Below are 21,935 nucleotides of genomic sequence, written 5' to 3'. Positions count from 1 at the left end.
CTGCATGTACGTCTGCGTTCGGGACATGAAGGCTGTGAACATCTCCTTCATTTCATCTTTAGGGGCGGGCTGATTTTGTTGTTGTGGCTGGAACCCCCGTTGGTGTTGTTGCTGCCCTTGTTGTTGATTTTAGAACCCCCGAGGCGGTCCTTGATTCAGGAACCCATGTTGATGTTGCTGTTGTTGTTGAGACTGCGGTTTCCATGCTAAATTTGGGTGGTTGTTCTGTGCTCCGGTGTAGTAGTTGTTGGAGTTCTGGAACGTTGGCCGATTGTAGTTCCCCACGAAATTTGCATTCTCGGCTTGACACTCGTTTGCGTTCGGGCACTTGTCGGTGAAGTGAGGCCCGTTACACCAGAAACATGGCTCTGGCGCTGAGTGCATCGCATGGGCTGTGGCTTGCATCTCCTTCAACTGCTTCTTAAGTTCCGCCAATTCAGCCGTCACTGCTCTAATTGCTTCCACATCATGTGTGGATGTCGTGGCATTCGCGGATGCTGGGGGTGGCTTCATGATCCGCTTCTCCACTGGGCATTGGTCATTGCCTCGTGCCAGCTCGTTTAGGAGTTCCTGGAACTCTGTGGGTGTCTTAGTTAGCACCGTGCCTCCTGCCGCAGTGTTCACCAAAGTTTTCGTTGATGAGAGCAGCCCGTAGTAGAATATCTGAAGCTGGATCGGAAGGGTGACTCCGTGATGTGGGCACTTTCTCAGCATCTCTTTGAAGCGAGCCCATGCTTCGTGTAGAGATTCGCCTTCCCATTGTCCGAAACTATGGATCTCGTTTCGTAGTCGGGATGTCTTCTCGAACGGGAAGAACTTGGCGAAGAAGACATTGCAGAGGTCTTCCCATGATTCAATGGAGTCGGCGGGTAGCGACTTGAGCCAAGACTTTGCTCGGTCGCGTAGAGAGAAAGGGAATAATCGAAGACGAATGGCATCAGCACTGATATTATGGATTTGGAAAGTATCGCATAATTCATTGAAGTTTGCGATGTGCTCATTCGGATCTTCATTGGGCGCTCCCGAGAATTGATTCTGTTGAACCATGTTAATCATCCCCAATTTGATCTCGAAGCTTCGATTCCCTTCAACCGATGGATTCTTGATCGCCGAGCGATACCCTTGGACCGTGGGTTGCACATACTCCATGAGTGGTCGTTCGGGTGTAGGTTCTGCCATCGTTGATTGTGTCTTCTTTGCTCGTCGATTCTGTTTGCAGGTTTTATCGATTTCAGGGTCGATCGGAAGAAGACTCGATTCACCGTCATTTCGCATGCACCTTCACAAACGCAAAAGAGAACACGAAACTAGATGAATGCAAAAGAAATAAAAGAAGTTCAAATAGTAAACTAGTTGATCTAATCTTAATTAAAACAAAATTCCCCGGCAACGGCGCCAAAAACTTGTTGCGATTTTTCCGTACGCAAGTGCACGTAGTCGCTCAAGTAGTAGAGTTCGTAAGTACGAGTCGATCCCACGAGGAAAATGTTTAATTAAATTGACAAGATTACTAGCACGAATTGAACCCAATGATTTGATGATTATGATGGTTATAAAAAACGAACGAAAATTAAAAGCAATTAAAATACGGTAGATTACGATAATGAGAAAGCAAGAACTATGGCTTCACAAGTTATTCCTATGGTTTGGATTCGGAAATTAAGCACAAAATACACCTCCTATGTTTGCTAATCACGCTCACGATAATGGTAATCTAAGATTTCTCTCGAACATCTAAGAATCTAAACCTATGCCGGGATAAAAAGTGGGAATCGGGGCCTGTGCACCGCACAGGCCTTCCTGTTTACCGCAGAGGGCAAACGCACAGGCCTGTGCGCCGCACAGGGCTGTGCACGGCACAGGGGCCGCACAGGGCAAACGCACAGGACTCTGGAAGTTTGTGCATTGCTTGGTTCACCTTGAACCACCTATCTTGAGCTCCGGGTGTCGGAATTGAGATCCGAAAGATGTTCTGTACTCCTTGCAATTGCCCCGTCGTACTCAAATGCTCTATTTGTCATTTTTTAACCTCCAAACTCTGAAAATGAAGAAAAACACTCTAAAACACATGAAAATGCTCTCGAACTAACTTCTTTTCACTTTTGAGAGTACAAACAAACACGTTTAAAACGCGCTTATCAGCGACTAGTCGCATCTGTTTGTACTGTATCCCGCCAAAATATTAGGCGGGAATGAGTATCAGATGCGACTAGTCGCACCTGATACTTTTCCTGCGAAAGTATCAGATGCGACTAGTCGCATCTGATACTATATATCCCACCTTAATATATTATTTTGGATTACATTTAGGTGCGACTTTTGGTGCGAGAAGTCGCACCTAAATGTCGCACCTAATAATAATGACTTTCAGGTGCGGAAAGTCGCACCTAAAATCATCAGGTGCGGACTTTCAGATGTGACTTTGTCGCATCTAAAGTCGCACCTGAAAGTGTCATCAGGTGCGACTTTTTCACTTTCAGGTGCGAAAAAAGTCGCACCTGATGCTATATTTTGTACTAGTGGGTTGACAACCCGGCTACTGGACCAAGAATGCATCCTCGGTACTCGAACACCGGCATTTTTGCCGAATTGCTGACCAATCTCCTGGATAGCCTCGTACGCCCAGTATTGCACGGCGTGCAAATTTCTCGACAAGGAATACTTTGCCTCCTTTTGTACAACATTCTATTTCGCGAATTTATCCTTAAATCGGTAGTAGTAGCGCGACAAATTCACCAATAGGGACGACAGAGTCTCGGCCCACGTGACGTTCCCCCACAGTAGAGAATAGAAGAATGGCGAGTCTTCCACCATATGGGGTACTGTCGTTGATGGTTTTGTTGTGTTCTAGTACGAGGAAATACCCCAAGACAAACACACACAAACCGAGCTTGTACGCATTGTTCGGATCTTGACAACTCTTGAACGCATCAACGCGTATTCGAGCCTTCCAAATCTAACGCGCTTATTTCCCAAGCCGAAATGAATCTCCTCCCATTTCGTTGGGTCAATCTTTCGGAGAAGAAGGGAGTGTAGGAGTACCGGGGAAAAGTTGAGCGTTGTCCTCTCGAAGAATTGTGCGAACGGAGTCTCTGCGACCCAATCAAGTACACCAAGAACGGTGAATTTTTCATTCACCATCTTTAAGTAACTCAAACCACCATATGTGATTCGACCTGCAAACTCGTGCTCGCATAGAAATGTCAATTTGTCCTAAAACACGAATAACATATAAAAAAAAACAAACAAACAAACTTAATAATATATTTGTCATAAATTATAAAGTAAAAACATAACAACCAATTTATTAGTATATTGTTCATAATAAAAAAAAAAACAATTATTTATTAGTTTGTTTATCATAAAAAAAAAACATAAATTTATTAGTATATTGTTTTTAATAAAAAAAAACAATTTATTAGTATATTGTTCATCATAAAAAAATAAAATAAAAATAAAAAAAAACTATTTATTATCTTATTTATCATAAAAACGCACCAATTTATCCTAAATTATTATTTTTAAAAAAATCATTTTTCACCAAACCATCTCATCATTTTTTGACAAATTTCATCGGATTTTGACGGAGGCGTCGGAGGACCATCGTATTTGGTCGGACACCATCGGGGAACCTTCAAAACCATCGGAGTCTATCGGATTTAATCGGAAGTGGTCGGAAGTCATCGGAAATTTCTGATGACATTCATCGGAAATTTCCAGAAAATTTAAAACCCTAACTTCCATTTTCTCGTCCAAATCCGATTCAAATCATCCAAAAATCACTAATAATCATTCCAGTCATCTATCTTATCTATCCTACACCAATAAAACCATGAAATAAATATAAAAATCTAACTTTTTTGTCATTTTGAGCTATGGCACCTTCAATCACGAATGAGAGCCTTGACAACCACAAACGCCGGATTTATAGCGTGGAAGCTCGTCGGAATGACTTGGTGAAGCTAAAATCGGATTTTATGGTGGATGTGGTCGGATTTGGAGGTTGAGAGAGAGAGAGAGAGAGAGAGAGAGAGAGAGAGAGAGAGAGAAAGATAGAGAGATGAAGAGTTTGAAATGAGAGGGAATTAGAGAAGTTGAGTGGGTATATTTGAATGTAGGGGCATTTTTGTCCGAAAATGATCCAAAGTTCTAATTCTAGATATTATCAAACTAATGGGTCTAACTACGATATTTTGATAATTTTGGGGTTTAAAAAATGAAATTTCTCTTGCTAGAAAGCATGATTATTGTCAAATTTCAACTTTTTTCGAGCTAGGTGTACAATCTAAGAACACTTAAAAAAATGGTCTAAAAATAACAACAAAAAAACACCATGAGAGAGGATTACTCACTTGATTCGAGTCATGGTAAATATAAAACTTAAAAAATAAACACATACAAGTATATAAGTAAAATTCCTTTATCAACAATTGTACAAAAAGAAAAAGCATAATTTTTTTTTTCCAAAATCCAGTATTTGTTATCCAGTGCACAACTGGCCTAGATAGCAAAGTGTTAGATCTAAATATAGACCTTAAGTTGGAGTTGAAAGAAAAAAAAAAAAAAAAAAAAAAAAAAAAAAAAAAAAAAAAAAAGGACACACTCTTTGAGTCTAAGTAATTAGTATACACTAATAAGAGAAAAACTATACCAAAAAAAATCAAGCTAATGATAGAACGAGACATAGGCCGGAGTAGGAGGCACATTCATAAATCGTTGCCGGCTTCCCTCAGGAGGTGGCGGTGGCGATAGCTGATCCGATCTTTGGATCGCCAGTAATTTCCTATGCTCATTATTATTATTATTATTATTATTATTATTATTATTATTATTATTATTATTATTATTGTTCTTGTTGATGATGATGATTCTTCTTTTGATGCCAAATAATCCAAAGCAAGCTTTTTCTCTCCAAACCAATTCCATTCCCATAGCAATATTTTGCATTGGTTTGTCACCTGTTTCATATTTCACACATATATTTCCACTAAAATCAACCATTGTTTTAATTTATTCACTATACATGGATCATAAGAATATATGTTGATATGGAATAATTACCTGTAAACTGCAGTGAAGTTGTTAAAGGAAAACCAGCACCCATGAGAAGAAAAATGAGCACCAAAATTGATAGCAATTTTTCTTGGAAGCAATTCATCACATATCAAGTTTGAAGAATTAATATTTTTTTTCTTATTCTTGTGATATGAAATGCAAATCTGGGGAGGAAATTTGGTCTTGTGATATTGTTTATACTATATATGATCATTTTATTTTTCAAGAAAAGAATAAAAAGAAGAAGACTTGGAACGATCGCCGTTGCTTTCATTTTGTAGCCCACTACTTGACTTAAAAAAAAAAACATCAACGTTTTGCAACTACCGTTTATTTAACTAAAAATATATAATTATAATACAAGAGCACTGTATGTAGGAAGATAAACGTGGTTCTGATGTTCGATTGAGTGAGAGCAATTATTTCAAATGAAATTCTTATATATATATATATATATATATATATATATATATATATATATATATATATATATATATATGTATATTTTTTAAAATCGATGCCTGTATTTCAATATAGTTAAGAGTTGTGGTATTGTCATGTTATTGTCTGGTAAATGTTTGTTGAATTTGGAGTCTAGATTTGATTTGGTTGTGTTAGCAATTTGGTTGGATTTTCGGATGACATTAATTAGAGAAGAAATTAAGGGGATTTATATTTTAAAAATAACACACTTCATGCATGGGCCATAAATTCATAATTATGATTGAATGCGTTTCAAGCATATGATTTATTGAGTAACATTTATCAACATAAAAAATAAATGTATTAAATCACTAAAAATATTCATTAATTATAGTTTGGCAATATAGTACTATAAACTAATTGCTGATATTAGTCTGCACAGCAGTCAATCAATCAAAACTCAAACTTCAATTAATAAAATTCAAGTGAATATTGATATGAAAACTATAGCCAAACTTTAACCGCAAAATACCATATATTAATTCTCATAGAAATTGTATCAAATAATTATTAGCAATATTTTCATTGTCTTTAGAATTTATTTGTTACTCTCTTTTATATATTGATGATATAATTATCATTGGATCGATTATCATGGAATTAAAGAGGCTCTTCCCTCGTGAATTTGAGAATAAGGATTTGGCTTTCTCTCTCTCTCTCTCTCTCTCTCTCTCTCTCTCTCTCTCTCTATGTATATATATATATATATATATATGCTTTTGTGTATATATGCATATATGTATCTGGGGTTGTCTAGCTAATCTCCTCGTGGTTTCTTCTTTTCTTCTCTCTATCCGAATACATTGTCGATATTTTTAGGCTCATCTTTCTAATTCTCACATTGTTGAACTTGAATCCACTTTTGAGGTTAATGTTTGATTGTATTCATTTGATGTTGTTTCTTAATGAGAACTTACTTTGCATCACACTTTGGTTGGTAGCTCAATATATCCATCATCAGGTTAGATATCCTTTATGCAGTCCATATGGTTGAGTCAATTTGTTTCATCTTCCACAACAATAAATTGGATTTGCATTCTATGATATCTCCAAGGGGAGTTTCAGAGTCTGCTCTTTCCACACATCTTTGGTACAGTTACACGGTTACTCAATTGAAGATTATGGTGGCAAATGTTCTAATTGCAAGTTCACCACTAGGGACTAGCTTTTGTTTAGTTTCCTCTTTGTTGAAAAAAAAAAAACAACAACAACAACAACTAAACGGTTGTCTCTTGATCATCTACAAAAAGTAGAAAATCGCGGTATGGTCTCTATTACTATTGAAATTGTGTAGTGGGTTTGCTACTTGTCCCTATGAGTGTTATGCTTTCAAATCTCAATCCATGCATTGCTACAAAGTTAGCGCACAAAGTATATTGAGATTGATTGTCATCTCACTCGTCACCACTATCATCACGTTATTATTTGTCACTTTTGCTATGCCCTTGAATACATGTTCACAGAAGCTTAGTTTGTTTCACGCTTTCATTTCTTGGCTAACAAACTTGCTGATGCTTGGCACTAATGCATCGTAAATTTAACGTAGATATTAACCATGTATATATAATAAGGGTAATATCATCTTTTAGCCATTTATTGTATTGATTATTACTCATTCTCTTTGTATTATTTTATTATCTCGTCACTTTCAATAGTAAAAAACTAAACCGCTATCATTCACTCGCAAATTTCTCTTCTTCATTCACAAAGTGAATGATAGTGTATCATTATTACGGTCATATATATTAGTGGAAAAGTAAGTCTTTGATGCCTTGGTTAAATGTCATTGATACGATGAGGATATAGCAATATTTGAAAGGAAATAAAATGAATAAAAATAAGCTAGAACATGGTAATATTTCGTGAAATTGAACGTGGTAGCTTGGCACAAGTTTTGTACCACTGGCACTATAACTTAAAGCCTAAAAAACTTGAGAAGGTAATACAATATCAGCTTCAAAAGTTTTTCCCCATGATAATTGAGGGGTGAAAAGGCCTTTATATAAAAAATAAGTTAGCTAGGTTGAGCGAAATATACTGGCGGATAAACCACAAGAATAAGGCGAATAAACACCACGAGAATATTTTCCGGTAAAGATTGCATCATTATTTCATTTGAATCGGAATTTAATTTGTATTAGCATAGTATATTTGTCATTATTATATTTATGTAGAGTTATTTCAGTCTTTTCTTTATTTGGTTGTATTAAAGTTATATACTCAGACTATTGTATTTCCTTATTCATGTTTTATATTCAGACTCTCTCTTTTCTCTCTGAATCCCTAAAATTTCATGATATCAGAGTCATCTTCTCCATCCATGGCTTTGTTGATTGATTTATCGAACTACGTTTTTCCTCCGCACAATTGGTATTTTCGTCTCTTTCCCTTGATTTGTGTATGATGTAGGTAATTACATGATTGTTCATTCCTTCAATTTGGTGTTGTTTAGATGCGTTGGTGATTGGCATTTCTAGTTTTCGGTTTGGGGTTTTCTCTCTGTTTGTTTGGATTTCGATTTTGGAGTGTTCGGATTGGTGTTTTCGATATGGCGGGTCATAGAGATGATTCCCTTCAGGCGATTGGTGTTTAATTGGATGGAAAAAATTACTCATATTGAAGTTATGTAATTAGAAATTTTATGCGCGGAAACTCTATGTGGAGTTACGTAATCGGTGTGCGGCCTAAGCCCTCTGATGAGAAGGCCGCTGATTTTGCTACTTCGGTGGATGTTTGAAAAGTTGATAATGCAAAGATTATCATGTGGATTAACAATTTTGATACATGCTCGATCGGTGCTCAGTTGGCGAAGTACGAGACTGCGAAGAAGGTCTAGGAACATCTAGAGAGACTCTAGTCTAACTTTGCGAAGCAGTATCAATTGGAGATGAATATTTGTGCGCTTCAGCAGAAAGGTATGAGTATTCAAGAGTTCTATCCTTCCATGTCTTCATTTTGAGATCAATTAGTATTGAATGAGTCGACTGAGTAGAGGGTAGTGGCGACTTACATCTCTCGGCGTGAAGAGCAACAATTGGTTCAGTTTTTTATGGCACTTGGCGACGACTTTGAGGGCTTATGTGGTGTGATTCTTTACCGCAATCATCTTCCTTCTGTTGATTATGTGGTCAACGAGTTATTTGTCGAAGAGGTTCATCTCAAGTCTAAGATCGGCAAAGAAACTCAACCACCCGCATCGCATGTTGTCCTTGCTGCCCCATATCGGTCGTCCGGTGATAGTGCGTCCAAGTCATCGATGACACTCCCTTTGAATAAGTGTGTCTTTTGTAAGGAGAAGGGGCATTGGAAGACTCAAAGTCTAGTCTTGTTTCAGCAGAGGCAAAGCTCAGCAGCAGCAACGACCACCTCGACAACAACGTCCACCCCAGCCTCAGCAACAATGTCTACCATAGTCGTGGGCACCTCATTCGACAGCTCCGTGGGCACTTCAGTTCACCAACGATGTTGTTGCCCCATCAATGGGTTCGTACATGTTTGACCAGTTTCAACAGTTCCTTGCCTCTCAGCCTCATGCCATATCCGTCTATTCCTCAAAAGGTCTCTCATCATCGTCAGTCCCAGGTATACCATCATCCTTGTGGATACTTGATTCAGGGGTCTCCAACCACATGTCCTTCATTTTTCATCTTTTGTGTTATTGTCTTTGTTGGGAAACGAGGGGGGTATCGGACACAAACGATTGCTCCGACACCACTCGTCGATTAAGCACGTAGGATATTAGACATGAACAATCGCTCTGATACCACTTGTTGGAGAAACACGAGCGGTATCGGACACGAACAATAGCTCTAATACCACTTGTTGTAATTATGTACTCACCTTGATAACCATATAAGTTGCGGAATAAATTAATTACCCTGACCCGAGCTAATTAATATAATGGTTATCTAATAAAATCTAGATTTACTTTATTAATTAAAAAATGAAAGCATTTAAACATGTCAAGCAACCAATAAGAACACAGAATAAGGTTCATAGAGAACTTACAGATTGGGCTCACGAACAAAAACTTCAAGCTTTCTCAATCCGTCTTCAAACGTCTTGATCTCCTTCTTCAAGCTTTCAGATCCTTGTACTCCTCTTGATGACACTGTAGTCTTTCGAAACGTAATCTCCGGACGAATAAAGAAAGACGGCGTGGGACCACACTCTTTAATCTCACACGATTAAGAAACAATGTTATTTCAAGATCTCACTCTTGTTTTCTAAGAACGGAATAGAGTAATTCCAAAGAGATAGAGAGAGAGAGAGAGAGAGAGAGAGAGAGAGAGAGAGAGAAATCGGCCACACACTGTGTTGGGCGAATTTTTTTATCTTCCAAAAGCTTAATTTTCTCTTCTCATGAACCCCTATTTATAGTAGTGCAAAAGATGTATTCTTGGTAGTTTCCAAAATATATTATTTCTTTTTATTACGTTAAAACTAGTGAATCAAAGCTTAGCCTTTGGATCTCATCTCATGAATCCTACTTTCTCTCTTAGCCATCAGATCAATATCTATGAGATTTTATTTTGTGTTTAAATAGAAAATATTTAATTATGAGAGAATAAAGAAAATATCTTATTTCCTTTTAAATATTATTCTCTCCTAATATCATGAGAGAATAAAGAACAATATCTTATTTCTTTTTAAATATTATTCTCTCAAAATATTCATGAGAGATAATAAAGGACAATATCTTATTTCCTTTTAAATATTATTCTCTCCTAATATTCATGAGAGAGAATAAAAGACAATATCTTATTTCCTTTTTAAATATTTTTCTCTCTCCTTTATGTAAATAACTAAAGAGATAAAATTGGTAAGTACCAATAGCAAAGGAATTTTATGGCACACGGCCAAGAAATTTGTGCAACTTCCTTCTTTCCAAATCCTTAAATTCGACTTTCACATGTTGCAAAGCCCAATTTCTTAAAACTCAATTAATTATTTATTTACTTGGTCCAACAATAAACAAATAAGAAATTGATTAACTATTTACTTGATCAAACACTAAATAATTAATACTAACATAAATAATTATTTAATTTTGCAAATACTCATATTTCAGAATTGATGCGGTCAATCACAATTACAGCTTGTGAGATTATAATAATGAGACATTATTATTAGAGGTTCTTTATGCGTCTTATCGAAGCCGAATCGGAGACTATGGACCTAGTAATAGAAGCTTAACAAATCCAATAAAAAGATGAAAAAGTCATTTATCTTTATCACATCGATTTGTCTAATCTTGGTCAGACTCCACCTAAGTACGCCAAGACTGAACTCTCATTTATACTAGAATTATATTTACTCATCGTGACGAGTGTCCACTGATCTAGTTAGTACGTGATCAAGATCCTCCAAGTTTAACCTGTATCGAGAAAGGTCAATTAATCTGTTATACTTTTCTTGATACATATATACCATAAGCATTGTTGCTTCCCCAGCGAACGATTCTTCCGAACATACATACTTCAGAAGTGCCGGCAATCTATCGGTTCTAGAATCAACCCTTAGGTGAGTGAACATTGACCTTCTTTCAGGAATGCTGGATTCCGTATCTGTCAACCACTTCCCACTCGAATCATGCTCCGAAACTCCCAAGACATAAGCTATGATTAGCATGATAGTAGCTTTTGAGCGCATGAGTCAAAGCGTTCGGTAACATGATCTAGTATCCATGATCACTTCAGAATTTTATTCAAGTCTCACTGTGACCATCATAGCGACCCCGGTTAGTGTGTCGTAACAGTACTTAAATGACACATCTACAACCAAAGTATGTATGGGTCGTACACTTACCACAAGTGTAGAATGCTCACACGTCGTGATCAACTTTCACTAGTGTTCCGCATATATGACTTTAGATACACCTGTCTATGCATGTATCAGTCATCGACCATGTTTTAGCAACGCCGCCCAAACTCAGGTGCTCAGCACGTGACTCAGTTTAATGCATAGGCTATGGATGATAGTTGCTATTGATTCTGATATTCAGACCTCAACCCACTAATTATATAATGCTAATAAAGTAAACCATTATTCTATTTAGTAATCATTTATTATTTATTCATTATCTCTCGTGGGCAAGAATTCCTAACAGTCTTGCCATTCATCTCTTTCCATTATGACCGCCGATGACACCCATATGCCATCGGAGGGTATTGGTTTCTTGTTTCACTTTCTGATGTCTACTATATCCCTAGTCTTGCTATGAATCTTGTGGTTGTTAGTCAATTGTGTGAATCTGGTTTGTTAGTCACATTTTCTTCTTCCTCTTGTTGTGTCTAGGATCCATAATCTCAGACGATGATTGTGACAGACCGTTAGCAGGGGGCTCTGTGTCTTGGATGAACGCAAAGTATCGGATATGGCTGCCTCTAGTATGGGCGTGTCTTGTTGCAAAAAGCTATTCACATGAGTATGGCTTGGATTATGAAGAGAATTTTGCTCCGGTTGTGAAGATGATGTTCATCCGCACTCTAATCGATATGGCTTCCATTCATCAGTGGAAGATATCTCAGATGGATGTAAAGAATGTTTTCTTGTACGATGATCTTCATGAGGAGGTCTACATGACACCCTTCCAGGTGTTGCGCACTAGCCCGATCATGTGTGCAAGCTATGTAAAGCTCTCTATGGTCTCAAATAAGCTCCCGAAGCTTGGTTTGAGAATTTCTCCATCGTGATTACCTCTCTCGACTTTCTCCCTAGTCAGCATGACTCCGCCTTATTTGTCAAGCGTACAAGTACATGTAGTATCCTTATGTCCTTGTATGTTGATGACATGATTATTACCAGTGATGATTATGATGGGATTGAATCAATGAAGTCTAACTTGGCTCGGTGTTTTGCTATGAAAGATATGGGTTCATTACGTTACTTTTTGGGTATCGAGGTGGCCTTCTCTCCGAGGGCTATCTTCTATCTCAATCAAAGTATATATCTGATCTTTTTAGCGCGCTCGTCTCACTAACAGCAGGACTCTTGACATTCCACTTGAAACCAATGCTCGCTACTCTCCATCTGAGGGGTCTCCTCTGCCCGATCCTAGTCTATACCACAGGGTTGTAGGGAGCTTGGTTTATCTCACGGTTGTGCATGTTGTTCATGTTGCCAGTCAGTTTGTCACTACTCCTACTACAGTTCATTGGGCTTCTGTTCTTAGCATTCTCAGGTATCTTTGTGATACTCACTTTCAGAGTCTATTGTTTCATTCCTCGTCTTCGTTAGAGTTGCCTGTCTACTCTGATTTCGATTAGGCTGGTGATCGTACGGATCACAAGTCCACCACAGGATTCTGCGTTTTCCTTAGAGATTCACTTATCTCTTGGAAGAGAAAGAAAAAGAACGTCATTTCTCGCTCTTCCGCTGAATCTGAGTATCGCGCTATGGCCACGACTACATGTGAGATTGTTTGGTTATGCTGGTTAATTGCTGATATGGGTGTCACTCTTCATCATCCTACGCCACTATACTGTAATAGTCAGAGTGTCATCTAGATTGCTCGTAACTCGGTCTTTCATGAACGAACCAAGCATATTGAGATTGATTGTCATGTCACTCGCCATTATTTACATATTGGTACGATCGCATTGTCCTATGTTCTTTCGTCGCTTCAGATTGCTGAAATGTTCACGAAGGCTCACTCCACTTCGTGCTTCCGCTTCTTAGTTGACAAACTCTCAATGCTTATTGTTGTAGCATCGTGAGTTTGATGGGGGACATTATTATATATATGTAGGGTTATTTTAGTCCTTTCTTTATTTGGTTGTATTAGAGTTATATAACCAGACTATTGTATTTTCTTATTCATGCATCATTATTATTCAGATTCTCTCTTTTCTCTCTGAATCCCTAAATCTTCAATTTGAATCTTTAGTTACTTACCTAAGTGGTTGGAAATTAACTCCCCTTTTTTTTAATTTTTTAGGCTTAATAGGAGTGCGCTTGTATCCTGTCTTGAGGAAGGTCTTCATTTTTTTTAAACTTACTAATTATTAGATTTTAGTGAAATTGGAATGATTCCAATGAAACAAAATTAAAAACTCTCTTAACAAATAATGACTGCTCATACACTAAGGTCATATGACAAGTGATATTACAGACTAACTTTTCTCAATGAATGAGCAACATTATAAAAAATAAAAAATAAAAAGTTATAATGATAAGAGAAAATAACTGAAAAATGAGAGCACAGAAAGAAAGAACAAGAGAGAAATTTTCCATTGATTCACAAGGAAGACCTACAAGACAAAGACCGAGAATTGAATATTGCATCAGAAGCAAGATTTAGAGTTGAACAATTGATTGCTCTTTTGATATTGGCGTAGAGATGATCAAGCGATCAGCGGCGGCGCAGGGACGGCCATAGCCTTTTGCTCATTATCGGCCGGCGGTGGAGGCGGATATCTTCCTGTTCTCAGACTTCTTCTGATAATTCCGTGCCGATTTCTTACAAAACACGCAGAGTCAAAAATCTGTGGCCTCTTTGAGTTTTCGCGGTTAAGTAATAAGAGTGTCGGAGATGGTAGATAAATGCTGAGGCCCAAGAGGAGGAGAAGAAGAATTATGACCAGCTTCGATGGTGAAGAACTCATTTTTCAGAAACCAGATTGACATGAAGAAAAGAAGTTTTATAATGTGTATATTTATAGGTCTAGTTGAGTTGATGAAGAAGCATTGAATGATTTAGTTGCTTTGAAAGTTTAGTTGACTTTTTGAGTTACACTTACACACCTAACTTCATGTTTTACATTCTGCCCAAAAATATGGCCGTCATTGCTTGCTTTGTTGTGACCAAGAAACTTGACAATTGCAATTTAACAAGGAACACTACTGCATATATATATATATATATATATATATATATATATATATATATATATATATATATATATATATGAAGAAAAAAAAAATAGGTACTTCAATCGAATCTTTGGCTTCTATTTTATGGTCAATTGAATGGAATAAAAAAAATGTCAAGTTGACAGTAGGATTATGAAAGTGAAACTCACCAACGTAGTTTCTGTGCTTCTACCTATATATTGTATTTTGACAAATTCTGATATGTGACAGAACGAACAACGTTGGCAGAGAAACTATACAATTCATTAAACAATAAAACCAGGGTAAGAACTAAGAACTCATAAAAGATAAAGGTTGTGAGTTACTCGTTTCATTGTTAATCGAGTTTCATACCACATCATATGATACTAATGCACTTTCGTGGTCGATGTCGGAAACGCCAACGATTTTCATTGAAATTTTTAGTAACGGGGCGTGTATTTCGACACTTGATGACTAAAAATAGGGAATAAAAAAGATCGACTCTTTGACTTCTATTTTATGGTCAATGGATTCATTTAAACAAAATGTCAAGTTGACAGTAGAATTATATTGCATTTTGACTAATTAGCCGAATGACAGAACGAACAACGCTAGCATTAAACAACAAAATCAGGTTAAGAACTTACTAAGCTATATGTTAAAAATTCCACTAAATTTATAAGGTCTCAAGTTACTCATCTGATATATTGTCAATTGATTTTGAGACGAAACATTATAGAGCATCACGTCACCACAAGAGATAGGAAAGGGTTAGTTAATACTAATTAAAAAGAAAAGAACAAAAAAAATGAAGTTTAAAATGTTGTATTAAGCGACGAGAGGAGGCGGGGCAGCGGCGGAGCGCATGAAGGTCTGCCTGTTTTTGGAGGGCGGCGGAGGCGGTGATACAACGCCTCTTATCCGTCCCCGAAACGGCGTTATTGGTCTCCATCGACCCACAAACCTTGACTCGTTATCTTCCGACCCCAGCCACCAAAACCCCTTCTTGCCATTATCATCTTCACAGCCAAGCAACATATTTTTTTTATAAAAAAATGATGTCAAGTGGATTGAGTTAAAAAAAAAAATTAAAAAAAAAAAGATGATAATTAGGTACCGTGAGGAAGGAACGTAGAAGTGTTCAGATAAACACCAAGAGCCAAGAGAAGGAAAATAACAACCATTTTCGCTGATAAACCACTGCTCATCATCTTGCCTATGACTTGACTTTTGAGCACGAATTTTAATCACTTCCCATGAATAAGAAGAATGAGAATCTTTTGATGGGCTTTAATGTTGCGGGAAGTCACGAGTGTCCGCCATGGTCAACCAAAGTAGAGATTTATGACAACTCTGGATAAACAGCTGGATTTGGCAATTGAATGAATATAATACTGATTAGAAGACGAATTTTTTCTTATAAAATAGAGTCCTCACTCACGCTAAGAAACAAAAGGAACTTGAAACTTTGTGTCAAAGCTATAAGCTGAATGTCAAAACTCAGCGCACCAGAATCATATGTTTATTACAACTTGGAATATGTTATGTGACACACACACACGAGTCCAACTTTACACGTCACTGTTATTTTATATATTTGGAGAGAGAAGCAGAACAAACAAACCAACTTTGGCGTTGAAAGTTGAATGAAACTTGCGATTTTTCAAATCAAAAGCTTGGCTTCAAGCATAGAGAGTGGGAAATTAAAGTATAAACCAATTCAAACAAACCGTCCTAATCATCAGAAAGGAATATCTAAAATACGAATTGCAACAAGAGACTCGGGTGGACTAAATACCTAGGACAAGCCAGTCCAGCTCTGTTGAATTTCGGACACTTGTAAATTTACTTTGTTTTTTTGTTAGGGAAAGATGTGTTTATTAGTTTCACCAATGAGTTGGGTTATTCGCCAAAATAGGAAATAACAAACTAACAAACTTGGACATTAACTAAGACTTGAGTCCCAATATTCTTTATAAAAGACTAGTTCAGTTGTAAACAAGCAATTTTCATTTGTATCAAAGAAATCACGAGTTATCCGTTACTTTCGTTTATTGAGCTCTAGATTCCAAGCGTATTTCGATCATCCAAAGCGTATTCCAAATGTAATTTTTTTAGAAAATAAGCGCCATTATACTTAATATCTTTTAATATATATTTATAAAACATTAATTTTTTAACTCTTGCCTAATGCAACATAATAGCTTGGGCCGGCACTCAGTCCACATGTCGACATATCCACGCGGCAGCTTCTCTTTCAATAGCTGGCGATCGAGAAAGTCAACATTATTCCGAGCGTATTTCGTCAATGATTTAGAAGAAAAGAAAAATTGTCCATAATTTAGAAGGGAAAAAAATTACTATTTTTCCGCGAAATTTATAGAATCGCGAAACTCTCGATCTATAATAACGTATGGGGTCCTCACATGTGGACGTATCCACGCGGCAGCTTCTCTTTGTGATCGAGGAGGTCAACATCATTCCAAACGTATTTTGGAATCACGAAACTCTACATAAGTAACGGAAACTTTAATAAATGGAATAAAACCGAAATTCGCATCTTAAACTTTGAAAAAAACGTCAGGGGCGAAACGGGGTCCACATGTCGACGTATCCACGGAAGGCACGGGGAAGCTTGTCCTTCCAGAGGCAGCGATCGGGGAGGTCTCCGGTGAGTGCGAGAGAGCTGTCGTGGTTGCCGAGGGTGAGCACGGAGAGGTTGTCCTCCCCGAAGGCCTCGGCCATGGCGGCCAAGGTCCGAGCCATGACGTCGGCGCCGTCCCTCTCTCCGTCCTCGGCCTCCACGCAGCTCCCGCCCACGTTGGCCATCACCCGCCCGCCTTTCCTCAAACACCTGGCGAGCGCCGCCCACGTCCCCGCCCTCTGCAGCTCCGGGATCACGCTCCCCCGGCTGAACAGGTCCACCGCGATGCCGCCGAACCCGCCCTTCACTCCGGCGGTGGCGACGCCGCGGAGCCCGTCGCCGACGTGGACGTGGAGGCGGCCGGGGAAGGCGGACTCCAGGCGGGAGAGGTCGAAGAATTCTCGGGCCACTGAGACGACGGCGGGGTCGAGCTCCCACGCGTGGACGACGGCGGTGGGGTGGAGCCGGAGGATGGGCCGGACGGCGGAGGCGCCGCCGAGGCCGAGGAGGGCGATCGGGCCGGCGGAGGGGAGAGTCGCCGGGAAGGTGGCGAGGACGTCGAAGTAGGTTCCGGTCAGGAGCGCGGCGTCGCGGGAGAGGAAGGAGATGCTGTGGATGTTGCCGGGGTTGTCGAGGAGGAGCAGCCGGGTTCCGGCGAGAGGGTGGTCGGCTCTCCGGGAGACTTGGAGCACGCGGATGAAATTGTGCCGGGACTTGAACTTCGCCAGCAGCTTTACGTCGTCGCTCGGAATCCCGTCGCCGATGATGTGCTGGGATTTGACGGACACGTGGCGGGGCTTCCTGGGAATCGGGGATGTGAAAGGGAGAGGGAAAAGGGGTGTTTTGTTTTGGTACGAGGTCAGAAGGGAAGTCATTTCTGGGATAAGGTAGACAACAAGAGTGTTGAATTTGTCCAGGTTCTTAAACTATATGTGAATCTTTTTTATTTACGGGATCTTTTTGGACTGATATCTTACAAAAGGAGGGTTTGTAAGGTCACTCCATTTAACGTTGACATGGTTACGTGGTTCAATCTGGGGTCAAAACTTATGACCGTACACGAGACTATAGAAGTGGAATCCTCCATCGTCTCTTATAGTAGGAAAGTGATTTCCGTCATTCATCGTCTGAAAAAAAAAAAAAAAAAAGCTAGGAGGCGCATATGAATTTCCTCGGAGACGCTCTTCGATGGTCATCATCAATTTGAACTTGATTTGTTGAGTGTGAAGAGGGAGATCTAGGCTCTTATCTAGATTAAGTAGAAAGAAAATATGGAATGAGAGAGAGAGAGATCGATTAGAGCTAGTAAAACAGTTTGAACTGCTAGTAATTGTCGATTATACAAGTTATAATTTCTTTAACGCATTTGTCACTCCCAACCTCCACTTTGGAAGTGATGTAAAATTATCACTAGATGGTAAACTAGTATGTATTATTATAAATTGATTGTAAGAGATGGATGGATATATAGTATGATTACAATTTAAAACTAGGACCCTTATAAAAAAAAAACTGAACAATTTTTTTGTTTTTGAGGTGACCTAGGCTCTAAAGAGAGGCTGATCCTATTCTTCCATCTCATCTTTCACTTCCACCTCCACTTTCACTTCCACTTTCACACCCACCTCCCCATCTGTAACATCTCTGTCACAAAATAAAACAAAAAGTTTTTTTTTTTAGACACAGTGAGAAACCAAACTATTAAAAAAAATTATATCTCCAAAGTTCGAAACTATATATAGTTGTATAAAAGCCTTTCTTACATCTCTGCTTTGACTTCGACGCCGTTAGAGTCCGTTTCGAAGCTCATACTCCGGGGCCTCTCGTCATCGTCGTTATCGTTATCGTTATCCGAATCATAGTGCTCGCCGCTCCAAATGCGCTGCTTTGGTCGGGAATCCATTTCCTCTTCCTCCTATGGGGAAAAAAAACAATTGGGTTCAGCAAAGTAGAATTATCTTCGAGAGTATAATTAGATATTAAAATAAAAACAGAACCCAAATATCGACCTCTTCTGGTAGTTCGGCAGAGGAAGGTGTCGTTTGAAAAGGAACACTCGGTGCGTGTGGTAATTGAGAAAGTTGCTCCAGTAGCATAATCCTAGAACAAAAAATATACATATATTAAGAATAATTTTGTAGTATCGGCTCAGAAAATCGGAGAATCGACGAGGAAATATAAAGGATCCTAATGACTCTCTCTCGTAAACGAGTGATCTGACCACGTCGGGGATTCAAATGCACCATAAAATAACAACAGAAACCGAATTTGATGATTGACTGTTTTCCCAGCCCAACCCAGAGAATATATATATATATATATATATATATATATATATATATATATATATATATCATAGAAAGATTTTCCACATCTTTGCACCGATCCACGCCTAGGATGCAAAACAAAAACTCGACTAGCTCGAATCCTAATTACCCACGTAATTATAGGATCTTACAACTCTTGAGATCACACAAAACCTTAAGACTAGTCCAGAAAGAGCTGGGATATCATCAATTAGCTTATTATTCTAAATGGCTTAGTTTTAAAACAAAACAAAACAAAATTAAACAACAACGCACCTGATTTTCTCCATATCTTTGGGAGAGTTCATATTCTCCATGTTACCCGGTTCAACGTGGAGTGTATAGTCAGGCCCAAAATACTCGAAATACTCATTGTAAGGCAACCTATTATCCGGCTCTACTCCAACTGCAACAGCGGTCTGAAACACCAACAACAAATTAAAAAACAGAAAAACAAATGAGATATGTATTTTTATATAGAAACCTCGTAACACCAGCAACGAGCGACGTTGCGAATGGTGTAGCCTCCTCCGCCGAGAAGCATGAGAGGGACGTTGAAGGAGCGGAGGTAGCGGAGGCAGTCGGCGTGGCCCTTGACGGAGAGGTTGAAGCAGCCGAGGCGGTCGCCGGAGAGGGAGTCGGCACCGCACTGGAGGACCACCGCGCTGGGCTGGTAGACCTCCATGACCTTGCTGATGATGGGCCGGAAGAGGCTTCGGAAGCTGTCGTCGTCGAGCCCGTCGTTCAGCGGGACGTTCAGCGCGTAGTTCTTCCCCGCCCCCATCCCCGTGTCCCTCACGTGGCCCGTCCCCGGAAAGAAGTCCCCGAACTTGTGGAACGACACCGTCATCACTCGGTCCGTCGTGTAGAAAGCTTCCTCCACCCCGTCCCCGTGGTGGACGTCGATGTCCACGTACAAAACGCGCTGTCACAAACAAACACCGTTTCCCAAATTACTTTTTCTCTCATCCTAATGTTTCTTTCATGGAATTCAGAAAACGCTTATTATGAGTTGTGATATCAGAAAACGTTGGTTTCTCACTGACGAGACTCGATAATCATGTGTCTCCTCTCATCCTTCTGTTTCTTTGATTCACGCAAAGAGCGAAATGTCACATACATTCTTTAGTTAGCTAAGACATACACCAGTATTCAGTTATCGTTGGCAATTTCACATGGATTGCCAGACACTTATGAGTTATTTCGATATCAGAAAGCGCTGAAGCAACACGGTTTCGCAAATTAACACACCAACAACTAATTCTTTAGTTAGCTAAGCCATACACATGGATTGGCAAACACTAATGAGTTATGATATTAGAACCCTAATTCGTACCTTGTGAGACTTGAGAAGCTCAAGAATCCCCAAAACGATGTCGTTGACGTAGCAAAACCCCGAGGCCTCCGACTTCTTGGCGTGGTGAAGGCCTCCGGCCCAATTGATGGCGATGTCGGCGTCCTCTCTGTTGAGCTTGACGGCGGCGCCGATGGATCCGCCGGCGGAGGACTGGCAGAAGGCGAAAAGGCCGTCGAAGACGGGACAGTCTTCGCCGACGTTGAAGCGCTTGAGGTGGCGGGAGAAGGATCCGTCGGCGACGGCGGCGGCGGTGGGGACGATGGTGGAGAGGAAGTCGACGTAGTCGTCGGAGTGGAATCGGCGAACGTCGTCGGGGGAGGCGGAGCAGGGGCGGCTGATCTCCATGCGGCGGTGGAGGCCGTAGTGGACGATTAGGTTGTGCGCCATTCTGATCCGGTGGGGCTTCATCGGGTGGCCTTGGCCGTAGTAGTAGTCGCCGATCGTTGGCTCGTAGAAGTAGCTCACGCGCCGCTTCTTCGCGTCTTCTCCTGGCGTTATGAGGGACGCGCCGCCGTGTGGGTCTGACATGGCTCTCTCTCCGTCTCTTCTTCTGCCTTGTCTTGTCTTGTCTTTGTTCTTGGAGGGACTATGGAGCGAGTCGCGAGAGGGAGAGAATTTCAATTTCAATGGGTATTTTAATTTTTACGATTATTTTTTTGTTTATGGGGTAAACGATGGAGATGTGGTGAATTACGTGTATGGTAGTTTCCTAGTACTATTTGGAATTTGGGTTTACATAAAGGTATTAAAAAGGATAAGGCCCGGCCCTTTTTTTCAAACCCAAAAAAGCCCGCCTTAGAACCCGACCTTAATCTTTTTATTAGGCCCAATCCAAGAGCAAGCAAGCTCTCGACCTTCATGATCGAGGACTGAGCTTGAAAAGAGGTCTAAACAAAACTTTAAAAACACTCGAATTAAAATCATTTAAAAAATTTAATTAAAAAATTGTGTCATTAATAATTAATTTAAAAAAGTTGTGCTCGATTAGGTCTAATTAGGGCCCAGGTCGGGTCGTACTTTAGAGCTTATACCCCAAACTCATTCCAAGCCCTTCAACGGTGTTGACGGACAAAAACGAATTATGAGAGTAATAAACGGATACCCAAAACATCTTACAAAGAGGGTAAGACCGGTTAGCCCATAGACGGCCTGACCCAGGTGACAGCTCTAAATTTACATACGGAATTAATTTTTTAATTGGTAAGAATTTACATACCAAATGATCGGGTAAATTTGAGATTAATATTCAATGTAC

At 39.5% G+C, this 21,935-nt stretch overlaps 2 protein-coding genes and 1 non-coding gene across 3 annotated transcripts; 1 reads left to right on the top strand and 2 right to left on the bottom strand.

Annotated features, from left to right (window-relative positions):
• Window positions 1-686: 686 nt before the first annotated feature.
• Window positions 687-792, top strand: LOC149383511 (small nucleolar RNA R71). Its single transcript, XR_016301945.1, has one exon. It is a non-coding gene; the product is annotated as a small nucleolar RNA R71 (small nucleolar RNA).
• A 15,861-nt stretch (window positions 793-16,653) lies between these two features.
• On the bottom strand, window positions 16,654-18,152 carry LOC149383510 (S-adenosyl-L-methionine-dependent methyltransferases superfamily protein). The gene has a single exon (XM_089629229.1). The coding sequence runs from the start codon at window positions 17,890-17,892 to the stop codon at window positions 16,954-16,956; it is 939 nt and encodes a 312-aa protein (XP_089485355.1). The 5' UTR covers window positions 17,893-18,152; the 3' UTR covers window positions 16,654-16,953.
• A 230-nt stretch (window positions 18,153-18,382) lies between these two features.
• HDA6 (histone deacetylase 6) lies at window positions 18,383-21,370 on the bottom strand. Its single transcript, XM_089629123.1, has 6 exons — window positions 20,660-21,370; window positions 19,808-20,248; window positions 19,600-19,742; window positions 19,027-19,117; window positions 18,781-18,932; window positions 18,383-18,661 (listed from the first exon to the last, which is right to left on the bottom strand). Exons 1-6 carry the CDS (start codon window positions 21,206-21,208, stop codon window positions 18,583-18,585), a joined length of 1,455 nt encoding a protein of 484 aa, XP_089485249.1. The 5' UTR covers window positions 21,209-21,370; the 3' UTR covers window positions 18,383-18,582.
• Between the last annotated feature and the right edge of the window lie 565 nt (window positions 21,371-21,935).

Source organism: Urtica dioica, chromosome 10, assembly GCF_054948205.1.
Source record: "Urtica dioica subsp. dioica isolate 48M chromosome 10, U.dioica_male_clone48M_v1_H2, whole genome shotgun sequence".
Lineage (NCBI taxonomy): Eukaryota > Viridiplantae > Streptophyta > Magnoliopsida > Rosales > Urticaceae > Urtica > Urtica dioica.
Note: the sequence above shows the minus strand (reverse complement) of the source record. Positions and strands in the feature narration are given on the sequence as shown.

What these genes read in the sequence shown, in the direction of transcription:
- LOC149383510 (XM_089629229.1), bottom strand. Translation starts at nt 17,892, where the DNA reads ATGACTTCCCTTCTGACCTCGTACCAAAACAAAACACCCCTTTTCCCT.
- HDA6 (XM_089629123.1), bottom strand. Translation starts at nt 21,208, where the DNA reads ATGTCAGACCCACACGGCGGCGCGTCCCTCATAACGCCAGGAGAAGAC. An exon ending in AAAGATATGGAGAAAATCAG is followed by an intron (nt 19,118 to 19,599) that starts GTGCGTTGTTGT and finishes TTTTTGTTCTAG; the next exon opens with GATTATGCTACTGGAGCAAC. An exon ending in CTGCCGAACTACCAGAAGAG is followed by an intron (nt 18,933 to 19,026) that starts GTCGATATTTGG and finishes TTTTCCCCATAG; the next exon opens with GAGGAAGAGGAAATGGATTC.